Here is a 14404-nt window from a genome sequence, read left to right on the forward strand (position 1 = left end):
ATGTGCTAGCGGCAATGCTGCTCTTTATGCACTAAAAAAGTTTATGGAGATGTTTACATATGCATATCAAGGCACAGCACTTTTCCTTAAACTTATTCAAGTCACAGAGATCTTTATTCCTATGTCTTACTGCTGACCTTCTCCCTACTATGACCCTATTGTCCTGCCACTTCCCTTTTTCCGAGATGGTAAAGATAATGACCAATAAATACTGAGGGAACTCAGACCAGTGCAGGCGTGGGTCCTCGGTATGCTGAGCGCTGGTCCCCTGGGCCCACTTTTTCTTTCTCTATACTCTGTCTCTGTGTCTCATTTCTTTTCTCAAGTCTCTCTTTCCACCTAACTAGAAACACCCACAGGTGTGGGGGAGCAGGCCACCCTTTCACTAAACCCTTGGAATTTCCAAGAGCTAGGTGTCTTTATCCATTGTGGGTCTCTTGGACCATATCTAAGTTTATATTAACAAAGTGACTCATGTTGGGGCCCTATATAGTTGGATTTTTGATGTTCCGTTCTTGTTGCCTAGGCTGGAGTGCAATGGTGTGATTTTGGCTCACTGCAACCTCTGTCTCCCAGGTTCAAGCGATTCTCCTGCGTCAGCCTCCCAAGTAGCTGGGATTATAGGCATGTACCACATCTGGCTAATTTTCAGTAGAGACAGGGTTTCATCATGTTGGTCAAGCTGGTCTCAACCTCCTGACCTCAAGTGATCCACATGCCTTGGCCTCCCAAAGTGCTGGGATTACAGGCATAAGCCACTGCGGCCAGCCCCTACATAGTTTTAAGATCAAGGTTGGACATACGGGAAAGACCAACCACATGATCACAGGATTGGGTCTTTCCAACTTCCCAGCCTCCAGGGAAGGGAGGGAAAGCTTGAAGACTGAGCTCAATCACATGGCCAATGATTCAATCAATACCTAATTAATGACATCTCAATAAAACTCTGAACACTTGAAGCTTGGGTGAGCATCCCACGGTGGTGACACACATCAATGTGCCAGGAGGGTGACAAGTCCTGAGGACATAGAAGCTTCATGTTTAGTACCCTTTCAGACTTTCCCCTATGTGTCCTGATTGGTATTCTTTATAAAAAAACTATAGCAAGCTTAGCACTTTCTGAGGGGGTAATGCAAACCTCTTAATTTGTAACCAGTTGGTTAGAAGAACAAGTGGCTTGTGGATCCTGTGGCTTGTGGTTAGTGTCTGAAGTGAGAGCAATCTTGTGGGGAACCATGCTCTTAACCTATGAAGTCTGCGATAACTCTGGGTAGTTAGCATCGGAATTACATTGTAAGCGATCACTCAAAATGTGTCAGGCAATGAATCCAGACAGTTATACATAACAGCCATGATTCCTGACAGTATGGGGCTTACAACATAGAAGAGAAACAAGTAAATAAACATGGTTAGAAATTGTGGTGATTAAAGATATTAAGGAGTATAATACATTTTAAGAAACAATGTAACACATTCCAACATGAGGCTATTAGTAGGAAATCATTTATGATCAACTAAATCTGACCACTGGAATAGTTGCTTGCCGGGAGCTAAATAGCCATTTACGAATCTATGAATGATTGGACTTCACATCTTGGGAGCTACAAAGATATCTGAGGAGCTGCAGAATTGTACAAAATGAAGCAGTTTCCAGGGGTTTCTCTGATCTGAAAACAGATGAGTGCTAAAAATGCAAAGATACTTGTAATCTCCTAATCAAAACCAACAACACCTCTTAGTAGTTATTTTCATTATTTTTCCCCCCAACAATCTGTAGTAGGAAACATTTGGTTCCTTCACCTAACAGGAACTTGGCAGTAACCAAATGAAATGCCAGACATATTTTTGAATTCGGTCCTCTCTAGACATAGAATTTAGAATTCCTATGGTAAGTCATCTGTGTTACGTTCTTTTCTGCTAGTTAATTTGCTGGTTTACTGAAATTAGCAAACAGGGCAAGATATGTACCACTTAACAAGTGAAAGCCAAGGGGAAAAAACATTACCATGCATGCTGTGCTCCAAATGTCTGCAGGGGTATTATAGCCAGATCCTATCAGAACTTCCAAGGAACGATACTGCCTTGTTTGAATATCTTCAGTGAAATGTTTGTGCTGAGAAAACGAAGGAAACAATATTTTAAACTTCATTCGAAAAAGTAACAAGTCAATACTGCTTAACAATGAAGATGGAAATAAACTCTCTTAAGTTTTTCCCAAACCAAAGTTCTCACTTTGCTTATTTCTTAAACAGCATTTTTATGTTATTAGCTCCAACAATCCTTTGCCTTACACACAGCTACTCCAAATTATTTTTACAAAAAATGAGCCTAAACTTAATATAGATACACAGGCCTAGGAAACAACAACAGCTTTATTCTTTTTAAAAATTGTTTTAGTAAAGATGGGGTCTTGCTATGTTGCCCATGCTGGACTCAAAACTCCTGGGCTCAAGTGATCCACCCGCCTTGGCCTCCCAAAGTGCTGGGATTACAGGCGTGAGCTACCACACCAAGGAATCCAAACTCTTTAACCTTGCAATTTACTATACTTGTCTTTAATAAGTATCTTTCTATGCCTTTATTGGTGATGTTGATGTTCTACCTAGAGTACTTTTTGCTGTTTTGGTCAAATTTCATCTAGTACCCTTTGAAGCCCTGGTCTATATTAGTTTTCTACCTGAAGCTTTCTCTGGGTAATTTCCTCTTTTCACAAACACTGTTCCTGTTTTTAAATTGCAATAGGATTAGAGAATCGTCTTCCACATTTTCCTATCACATTTGAATAACTGAATTTTGTTTCCTGTATATGACTCATAAGCTTCTTTTTGCCTTCATTATTCATTTATTTTTATTATGGATAATTTCAAATATATACAAAAGTAGAAAGAATCATGAACCCCATGCCATTTATTATACTACTGTCACAAAGCAATTACCACTCATTGCCAGTCTATTTTCAACTGTATCCCAACCCTGCCACTGCACCTACACCAGATTTTGAAGTACATACTAGACATTTTATTTTCATTCATAAATATGGCTTTCTGAAAGATTACTCTTTTTAACTGTGACACTTTGTCACTTAAAAAAAAAAAAATTAAGATTTAAAACCAAACAATCAGAGTTTCAATGTTGAAAGTGAACATCAAATCTTTTTTTTTTTTTTTTTTTTTTTTTTTTAAGACGGAGTCTCGCTCTGTCACTCAAGCTGGAGTGCACTGGCCAGATCTCAGCTCACTGCAAGCTCCGCCTCCCGGGTTCACGCCATTCTCCTGCCTCAGCCTCCCGAGTAGCAAATCTTTAGTATGAGAGGTGAAAACAGGCTGAGTGCGGCACATCACTATGCAATTATCTTACAGACTTCCACCGGGGGAAAAGGTTTCATATAAAGATTAAGAATTAGAATGGCATCGGTCTTTAGTACCATCAAGACTGGAAACTAGAAAACAATGGAGCAACGACATTCTGAAAGAAAATGTTTTCTAACCTAGAATTCTCTACACAGGAAACTGAGTGTGAAAGCAGAATAAAGACTATTAGATGTGCAAATCCTACCCTTCCCCCACCCAATCTCATACCCTTTCTCAGGAAACTATCGCATGTTGCATGTACTCTACAAAAAAGATGACATAAACCAAGAAAGATAGGAGACACAGAAAACAGGGGGTATATATATAGAGAAAATAATAAACCTCCAGGATGATGGTGAAGGGAAATCCCAAATGACAGTAATGTAGCAGACCTACAGGGCAACCCAATCAGATGAACAGAGATTAGAAGACTCCAGGTTCTAGGACAGAGCGCTTTAGAAAGATAATAGTAGAAAGAACACTCAATGTATCTGTACATATTAAAGTGTATTTACAACACTGGGTAAAAGTATGGGATTGAATTAAGTGATCAACAGTACAAAGAAAACTAAGCAAATGAAACATGTTATGTTTTATAACATGTATCAGAACGGAATGAAACCATGGAAAGGTTCAGAAAGGAAAAGGAACCACAATATATGCTCAGTTCAGCTGAGGATAGCATTAGAGTCTCAATGATATAAACATGGAATGATTATGTAGCCAAAAATTAGATTACATTGGGGAAATGAGGATGCTGTGATGCTAGATAAGTCCCATTTTTCAGGAGGAAAAAAATAATATATAACACTGAAAACAAAATTGGAGTAATATAACCTGTTATTAGTGATATAAAGGTAAATACTGTTATGGGGAGTGAAAAACTGGTGAAAGAAGTAGGCAGATTTGTAAATAAAAGCTTCAATAACTCACTGTCTCCCTCACTGTGTAAATAAATGCATGCCTGATAAGCAAAAAAGAAAAACAAAGAAAAAAAAAAGAATAAAAAACTTAGTACAGTGGTCCCTCAGTGTACTTTGGGGATTAGTTTCAGAATTCCCTGAGCATAACAAAATCTGTGCACACTCAAGTTTCACAGTTGGCCCAGAACTCAAATATACAAAAAGCCAGCCCCCCATATATGTGCATTTCACATTCCTCAAATACTGTTTTCCATCCTTGTTTGGTTAAAAAAAATCTGTGTATAAGTGGACTTGTGGAGTTCAAACCTACGTTGTTCAAAAGTTGACTGTATTTTTAATAATACAGCTCATTAAAAATTATGTAAAATTCCATTACTGAATGCCAGATGCTGATGTGATGAAGAGATCAAGAAGTGAGATCCAATCTGAATCCAATGGGGTGCAACACACATGTATTGTTCACCACTGTGCCCTAATGCCTACATCAGAGTATGTGCCAATACGTTTGCTGAATGAGTGAATGGGTGAAAAGAACGTAGTCGTTTTTTTTTTTTTGAGACACAGTCTCGCTCTGTCAACCAGGCTGGAGTGCAGTGGTGTGATCTCAGCTCACTGCAAGCTCCGCCTCCTGGGTTCACGCCATTCTCCTGCCTCCGCCTCCCGAGTAGCTGGGACTACAGGTGCCCGCCACCAAGTCCGGCTGATTTCTTTTTTGTATTTTTAGTAGAGACGGGGTTTCACTGTGTTAGCCAGGATGGTCTCGATCTCCTGACCTCGTGATCCGCTCGCCTCGGCCTCCCAAAGTGCTGGGATTAGAGGCGTGAGCCAAGAACGCAGTCATTTTAAATGCAGAGACACTGTTATGGTTTGAATGTCTGTGCCCTTTGAAACTAATATTGAAACTTCATGTCCGATGTTCACAGTACTACTAGCAGGTGGGACCTTTAAGCCTTTAAGAGGTGGCTGGGTCATGAGGGGTTGCCTTCACGAATGGACTAACGGGTTATCACAGGGTGGGAATGAATTAACAGAGTAGACTTGTTATAGAAGTTGAAGAGAGATTAATTCTGTTGTGATGTAAGTAACAGAAGGCTCTACCGGAATAAAGAAAAGTGTGACACATAGGTAAGAAAACACACATGAAGGTGTTCCAAACATAAAGGCACAGGAGCCTGAAACATGGTGTGGACAGGAAACTGGCATTTGATGTTTGTACAGTGTGGTATTTGTTAGAGTCAATACATTTCTCCACAATTTATTTGCTAAAATATTTACTGAGTACCTGCTATGTACCAGGCACTGTTCTAAGTACTAAATATAGATACAGCAGTAAACCAGAAAAACTTTGTTGTGATATGATGTACGTTCTATTGAGAGGCTTATTAAGCAAATAAACATACAATATTAGATTGTGTTAAGTGTTGTGGAGAAAAAAAGTTACAGGGAGAAAGGAAGAGTAGGCAAATACATGAGTGAATATGATAAAGGTCTAAGTGTTTGGAGAGTGGGGGTTTGTTAATTACATTAGGTGTTTAGGGGGGAAGATCTCCCTGATAAGTGATATCTGGGTAAAAACTTAAAGAAAATGAAGGAGTTGTACGTGAAGAGGATTCCAAGCAGAACGAAGAGTAAGTTCTCTTTGCTTGGTGGTGTGTGGGCCATGGTAAGGACTTTGGTATTCATTCTGAAGGGAGCCACTGCAAAGTTTAGAGAATATATGATTTGACTTACATTTAAAATGGCCGACTAGACACAGGTAGTATGTGCCTCATCCACAGAAAGGAACCAGAACAGTCAGAAGATACCCACATTTTGAACAGATTGTCCAGGAAAGAATGCTAGGATTCACCAGAGAAGTGATAGGAAGCACCAGAAGGAAAGGGTTTGAGGAAGCTGGCATGGGCATACAGTAAGAGAGAAATCCCCAGCATTCCACATTCTGAAAATGGGTTTTATGACCTTGGTTATGGGAGAAACCCTGAACCAACTAGGACCTCGGGCCTGACATACAGAACTGCCTAAAGTTTGGACAGATGTTGCTCCAAAAAGGGAACCCACAGAGAATGCCACAGGCATCTGAGTCTAAGCGGCTTCAGCTGGGTGCCATTTTGACAGCCTTGATACCAGGGATCTGCAGACACAGCTGCTGTCACTCTACTGCTCTGAGGAAGGAGAGGGGAGGCTAGGCACTCTATGCACTCCCGGGAGGGTCCCTATCACCCTGCCATGGGCTGCTGTTGAGACCAAGATGTGAGTGGACCACATTCCCCACAGCGCCTTCCCCATGGTGCTGGCCTAAAAGGGACCCTCCCCTCTCTGGTCCCAGGCATAAAGTGCTATTTTGAGAGTTTAATGCTAGGTTGTGCCTTGCCCTTTCGGGCTGACCTGGCTGTAGCTACCACTTGGCTGAGGAGGGACAGGGAAACCAGGCTCTCCTATGCATACCTAAGAAAACAGGCTTCTGTGAGACTGAGACTTGAGTGTACCATAACTCCCCACAGTTTCTTGCCCATGCTGTTCATTTGAGAGGAAACCTACCTTTTCAGTCACAGGCCAACAGCTGGCACCATTTTGCGAGTTTACAGCTGGGCTATGCGCTGCCCTTGGGTGACATGGCTGCAACTGCCACCCAGCTGGGAGACGGACAGCAGAGACCAAGCTTCTCTAAGCACACTTAGGAAAATATCTATTGCCCTGCTATGAGCGGCTGTAAAACTAGGGACTAGCCTCCTCCAACCCATCACAGCTAACAACAACAACAACACAGACTGCTTGGGTCCCAGCGGGTTGCTCCACCACTCTAACTGCATTACATTACACCAACTGCCCCTACATTACACCAACTGCCCAGGGGCCTGAGAACCTGCTCATATATCCAGTCAGAGACCCAAGAATTCACCCCTCCAAGACCCATTAACATGGTTAACACGGGAACCAACGTAAACTGCTCTGGGGTCTAAAAACAGGAACACTGAGCCCACTAATGCCACCATCAGGGTCCAAAGACTGGCTCAGTTGGCATACAAGTCCCCAGCAAAACCTCACTACAACCTAAACTGTACCCTAAGCCACAGAGGAAACTGCAGATACCCCTGACCCTGTGTACTGCCAAAAAAGTTATACAAAAACCATATAACCAGAGGTACCCAAAATCAAAATCAACAAGTATCTTACTTACCAACAACATATATACAACTTCAGAAAAATATTCTCCCCTACAAAAGCAATTTCAAAAAAATTGAAACAAGTGACTACTGCAACAAACATGCAGATATCAACGGAAGACACAGAAAACATAAACAGGTAAATATGATAGCACCAAAGGACCACAACAATTGTCCAGCAACAGATCCCAACAAAAAAGAATCCCTTGAAATGCCAAATAAATCAAAATATTAATTTTAAAGAAGCTCAATAAGATGCAAGAGAAATCTGAAAATCAATACCAGGAAATCAGAAAATCCATTCAAGATTTTGAATGAGAAATTTACCAAGATGACAGATATCTTAACAACAACAACAAACCCCAGAAATTCTAGAACTAAAAAACTCATTGAAGCAGGGCACAGTTGCTCACATCCGTAATCCTAGCACTTTTGGAGGCTAAGGTGCTTGAGCCCAGGAGGTCGAGACAAGCCTGGACAACATAGTGAGACCTGTCTCTACCAAAAAAAAGTAGATAGGTGTGTTGGCATGCACCTGGGAGGTGCTACTCAGCTACTCAGGAGGCTGAGGCAGGAGGATCGCTTGAGCCCAGGAGATTGAAGCTGCAGTGAGCTGTGATCATACCACTGCATTCCAGCCTGGGTGACAGAGTGAGACAATGTCTCAAATAAATTAATAAATTAAATAAAAAATTTATTCAAGGAAATACAAAACACATTCAAAAGCTTCAATAATAAACTAGAACAAGCAGAAGAATCTGAGAACTTGAAGACAGGTCCTCTGAAATATTCTAGTCAGATAAATATAAGGAAATAAAAAAAAAATTAGCTGAGCCTGGTGGTGTGTGCCTGTAGTCTCAGCTACTCAGGAGGCTAGGGCAGGAGGACTGCTTGAGCCCAGGAGTTAAAGGTTGCAACAAGCTATGATGGCACCACTTCATTTCTACCTAAGCAACAGAGACCCTGTTTCTAAATAATAATAATAATAATAATAATAAATTAATTAAATGAATAAATAATTTTTTTTTAAGTTTAGAAAACCTCTTTAAGAAAATAGTAGATAAAAATTTCCCAAGTCTAACAAGTGAGTTAAGGCATCCAGATACAGGAGGCCCACTGATCCCCAGGCAAATACTGGGGAGAGGGAAGGGAGACTTTCCCACAAGAAACAAAAGCTGAGGGATTAAAAAAAAAAAAGCTGAGGGATTTTATCAACACCAGACCCGTCCTTACAAGAAATCTTAAAGAAAGAAAATCTTTCTTCAATCAGAAAGAAAAACTCATTAATGAGCAATAAATAATCATGTGAAGATACAAAACTCACCAGTAAATATACAGAAAAACACAGAATATTATAACACCATTAACTGTAGTGTGTAAACTACTCTTACCCTAAGTAGAAAGACAGATCAACCAATCAAAAATAACTACAGCAACTTTTCAAGATACAGACAGTCAAAAATGGTGCTGGGAAAACTGGATACCCATATGCAGAAAAATGAAACTCAATTCCTATCTCTCATAATACATAAAAATCAAATCAAAATAGATTAAAGACTGAAATCTAAGATCTCAAACTTTGAAGCTACTATAAGGAAACATTTGGGAAAATCTCCAGGACACTGGTCTGGGCAAAAATTTTCTTGAGCAATACCTCACAAGCACAGGCAACCAAAACAAAAATGGACAAATGGGATAACATGAAGTTCAACAGCTTCTGCACAGCAAAGAAAACAATCAGCAAAGTGAAGAGACAACCCATAGAATGGGAGAAAATATTTGCAAATTACCCATCTGACAGCGGATTAATAACTAGAACATATAAGGAGCTCAAGCAACTCTATAGGAAAAAAATCTAATAATCTGATCAAAAATGGGCCAAAGATTTGAATAGACATTTCTCAAAAGACATGCAAACGGCAAAGAGGCACATGAAAAGGTGCTCAACATCACTGACCATCAGAGATAGGCAAATCGAAGCTACAACGAGAGCATCTCACCCCAGTTAAAATGGCTTATGTCCAAAAGATAGGCAGTAACAAATGCTGGCAAGGATGTGGAGAAAAGGGAACCTGCATGCACTATTGGTAGGAATGTAAACTGGTTACAACCACCATGGAGAACAGTTTGGAGGTCCCTCAGAAAACTAAAAATAGAGCTATCCAGCAATCCCATTACTGTGTATATAATCAAACAAAAGGAAATCTGTATACAAAAAAGATGTCTGCACTCTGATGTTTGTTGTAGCACTGTTCACATTAGTGATTTGGAAGCAACCGAAGTATCCATCAACAGATGAATAAAAAAAAGTGGTGCATATACACAACGAAGTACTATTCAGCCATAAAAAGAATGGGATCTTGTCATTTACAACAACATGGATGGAACTGGATATCATTATGTTAAGTGAAATAAGCCAGGCCCAGAAAGACAAATTTCACATGTTCTCACTTATTTGTTGGAGCTAAAAATCAAAACAATAGAACTCAAGGATACAGAGAGTATAAGGATGGTTACCAGAGGCTGGGAAGGGTAGTGTGGGAGAAGTGGGGAGGCAAGAATTATTAATGGGTATAAAAAAATTACTTACAAATAGTAAGATCTACTCTTTGATAGCACAACAGGGTGACTATAGTGAATAATTATATATTTAAAAATAATGAAAAGAGTATAATTAGATTGTCACAACACAAAGGATAAATGCTTAAGGGGATGGATACCCCATTCTCCACGATGTGATTATTTCACAGTGCATGCCTGTGTCAAAACATCTCAGATACCCCACAAATACATACACCTAGTATGCACCCATTAAAAATTTTAAAAACAATCACACTATCCAAAGCAATCTATAGGTTCAATGTAATTCTTTTCAAAATACCAATGTCATTTTTTCATAGAATTAGAAAAAACAATTCTAAAATTCATATGGAACAAGAAAAGAATCTAAACAGCCAAAGGAATCCTAAGCAAAAAGAAAAAAGCTAGAAGCATTACACTATCTGACTTAAATTATACAAGGTTATAGCAACCAAAACAGCATGTATTAGTATTAAAATAGATACACAGATCAATGGAACAGAATAGAGAACCTAGAAATAAAGCCACATACTTAACAGCAAACTGATCTTTGAAAAGTCAACAAGCACATTCATTGGGGAAAAGACATCCTTTTCAATAAATGGTTCTGGGAAAACTGGACTGGCATATGCAGAGGAATAAAAGATCCCTATCACTCACCATACACAAAAATCAACTCAAGACCGATTAAAGACTTGAATATAAGACCTGATACTTACGACTAAGACCTCAAAAGCACAGGCAACAAAAATAAAAACAGACAAATGGGACTTAAACAAAAAAGCTTCTGCACAGCAAAAGAAATAATCAAGAGTCAACGGCAACCTGCAAAATGGGAGAAAATATCTGCAAACTATATGACCCAACAGGGAACTAACATCCAGAATTTACAAGAAACTCAAACAACTCAACAAAAAAACCCCCAAATAATCCCATTAAAAGGTAGGCTAAGGACATGAATAGAGATTTTTCAAAAGAAGACAAACGGCCAACAAATACATGAAAAAATGTCCGCTATCACTAACCAGCAGAGAAATGCAAATTAAAATCACAATGAGATATCTTTCACCAATCAGAGTGGCTATTTTTAAAAATACAAAAAAAAAAAAAAAAAAACCCAAAAAAACATGTTGGAGAGGATGTGGAGAAAAGGGAATTCTTATACACTCTTGGTGGGAATGAAAATCACAATCTCTACAGAAAATAGTATGAAAGGCCAGGCGTGGTGGCTCATGGCTGTAATCCCAGCACTTTGGGAGTCCGAGGTAGGCAGATTACGAGGTTAGGAGATCAAGACCATGCTGGTCGACATGGTGAAACCCTGTCTCTACTAAAAATACAAAAAATTAGCCGGCCGTGGCAGCACATGCCTGTAGTCCCAGCTACTCGGGAGGGTGAGGCAGGAGAATTGCTTGAACCTGGGAAGCAAAGGCTGCAGTGAGCAGAGATCGCATCACCGCACTCCAGCCTGGGCAACAGAGTGAGACTCCATTTAAAAAAAAAAAAAAAGAAAAGAAAGAAAGTAGTATGTAAATTTCTCAAAGAACAAAAAATAAAACTACCACATGATCTAGCAGTTCCACTGCTGGGTATCTGCCTAAAGGAAAATAAATCATATCAAAAAGATACTTGTACTTGTATGTTTATCACAGCACTATTCATAATAAAAACTGTGGAATCAACCCAAGTTTCTAGGAGTAAAGAAAATGTGGTATGGAATGGTACACAATACCTTTCAGCCATAAAAAAAGAATGAAATCACGTGTTTTGCAGCAACATGGACGGAACTGGATGCCATTATCGTAATTGAAACAACTCAAACAAAGATAAATACCACATGTTCTCACTTGTAAGTGGGAGCTACATAATGTGTCCACATGGAGGCAGTGTGGAATGATGAACAATGAAGACTCAGAGGGTGGGGTGAAAGGGTAGATGAAGGGAGGTTGCTTGGTGGTTACAATGTGCACTGTTCCAGCGATGGGTCCACTGAAGGCCCCGACTTCACCACAATGTAATACATCAACCTAGCAAACTGCACTTATACCTCATGAACATGTACAAATTAAAAAATAAGAGTATCACTCTGATAGATGTGTTGCCAACAGTCTATGGGGAGCAAGGTCAGCAGAAGAGAGAAAGTGAAGAAGCTATTGCAGTCACTACTGAAGTCATTCAGGGTGACCCGGACCCAGATGATAGCGTAGTGGAGTAATTCTAATTACTTGGAAAGCTGCTCCACATTCTTATCAGTCAGTGCTAAGCTGTTTTTTCTAAAAGGTTATCACAGTATTCTAGAATCAATATGGGAAATAAGATCCTTCTGAGGTCTGAACCATGTCCCATTTAAAAGCATATGGTTCCTTGAGTACTGTCATTTATGTGTGAATCATTCTATCATAGATTTTAAAAATATGTCCATTAAAAATAACATTGGTCAGGCATGGTGGCTCATGCCTGTAATCTCAACACTTTGCGAGGCCGAGGCAGACAGATCACTTGAGGTCCGGAGTTTGAGACCAGCCTGCCCAACATGGTGAAACCCCTCCTCTACTAAAAATACAAAAATTAGCCAGGGCATGGTGGCGCACGCCTGTAATCCTAGCTACTTAGAAGGCTGAGGCAGGAGAATCACTTGAATCCGGTGGGCAGAGGTTCCAGTGAGCTGAAATTGTGTCACTGCACTCCAGCCTGGGTGACAGAGCGAGACTCTGTCTCAAACAAAAAAACCTTAAAACACTTTCTTATTAGATACATAGTAAAAAACAACAGTATAAATAACTTGCCAATGAAAACGAGATTCCACTATTTAGCCTGAAGATCATAGAAGAAAATACTTTTCTGAGTTGTGAAAGGTAGAATAACTGATGTATCTTTTCTTTTCTTTTTTTTTGAGATGGAGTTTCACTCTTGTTGCCCAGGCTGGAGTGCAATGGTGCAATCTCGGCTCAACGCAACCTCTGCCTCCCAGGTTCAAGTGATTCTCCTGCCTCAGCCTGCAGAGTAGCTGGGATCACAGGCATGTGCCAACACGCCCGGCTAATTTTTTTGTATTTTTAGTAGAGATGGGGTTTCTCCATGTGGTCAGGCTGGTCTCGAACTCCTGACCTCAGGTGATCCGCCCGCCCCTGCCTCCCAAAGTGCTGGGATTACAGGCATAAGCCACCATGCCCGGCTGACTGATGTATCTTTTCTAGAGTGTAATATGACACTATACATAAAAAAAATACAATTATTTGTAATTACATGTCATTAAGAATAATTAAAAATAAGTTAAATGACACTATTATACATCATAAAGCCCTTTTAGAAATCATGGAACTTCTGCCTTAGCAATTCTATGTCTAGGACATGTCCTAAGAAAATATACAAAGATTTAGGCCAGGCGTGGTAGCTCAAGCCTGTAATCCCAGCACTTTGGGAGGCTGAGCTGGGCGGATTACGAGGTCAGGAGATCGAGACCATCCTGGCTAACACAGTGAAACCCCGTCTCTACTAAAAAATACAAAAAACTAGCCGGGCGAGGTGGCGGGCGCCTGTGGTCCCAGCTACTCGGGAGGCTGAGGCAGGAGAATGGCGTAAACCCAGGAGGCGGAGCTTGCAGTGAGCTGAGATCCGGCCACTGCACTCCAGCCTGGGCGACACAGCGAGACTCCGTCTCAAAAAAAAAAAAAAAGAAAATATACAAAGATTTGTGTGCAGAGTCTCATCACAAAGAGCTGTCAAAAATACGCAGATTAAAGTGTACTAGGGAAACTATGTAATGAACTGAATTTTTGGCTGACAAAGCAAAGTGTCCAAAATATGTTAAGTGAATTAAAAGGAGGTTACAATTTATAAGTTAGTCATCATTTTGAAAATGGGAGTAGGGGAGTATGAACATAAACACTGAGTGTCTAAGAGTTAATAATGAAATATATATATACAAGACTGGCCAGAAGTTGAGATTACTGAATCTGGATAATGGGTATCCGGAGTGGGGTGGGGTAACAGAACGACTTTTCATGATCACCATTTCGTAAGTATATTTAAACTTTTCCACAGTAAAAGGTTATTTTAAATGTGAAAAAATATTCACTGAAGTATTGTGGCAATCTGGGTATAGAATTACAGATGTTTTGCATAACTAAGTCCAAATTCTCATTCATTCTCCCAGTCACTTCAAAACACCATTGAAACAAGTTTAACTTACCACCCAACAAGCATTTCCAAGATCAGCAATCTTCACCTTGAGCTTTTCTGCATTTTTTGGCTCAAGGGGATTAACAAGAAAATTTCCAGCCGTGGATTTTCCTACAGACAACAGGCATCATCAATAAGACTATTCAATGAACAGAGAAATACTCAATGAGTAATGAAGTTCTCCAAGGTAAGAGTAAGACAGTCA

General features: G+C 40.0%; 1 protein-coding gene across 7 annotated transcripts in view; it reads right to left on the minus strand.

Annotated features, from left to right (window-relative positions):
• SRPK1 (SRSF protein kinase 1) overlaps positions 1–14404 on the minus strand; it is a 92993-nt gene that overhangs the window by 23575 nt on the left and 55014 nt on the right. For all 7 annotated transcript variants that reach the window (XM_033216945.1, XM_033216942.1, XM_033216943.1 and 4 more), the window contains 2 exons: positions 14210–14310; positions 2006–2113 (listed from right to left, as the gene is read on the minus strand). In XM_033216945.1, coding sequence (XP_033072836.1) covers positions 2006–2113; positions 14210–14310 — 209 coding nt within the window. The remainder of the gene's footprint in view (positions 1–2005; positions 2114–14209; positions 14311–14404) is intronic.

This window comes from Trachypithecus francoisi, unplaced genomic scaffold (assembly GCF_009764315.1).
Source record: "Trachypithecus francoisi isolate TF-2019V2 unplaced genomic scaffold, Tfra_2.0 Lachesis_group10, whole genome shotgun sequence".
In the NCBI taxonomy this organism is placed as follows: domain Eukaryota; kingdom Metazoa; phylum Chordata; class Mammalia; order Primates; family Cercopithecidae; genus Trachypithecus; species Trachypithecus francoisi.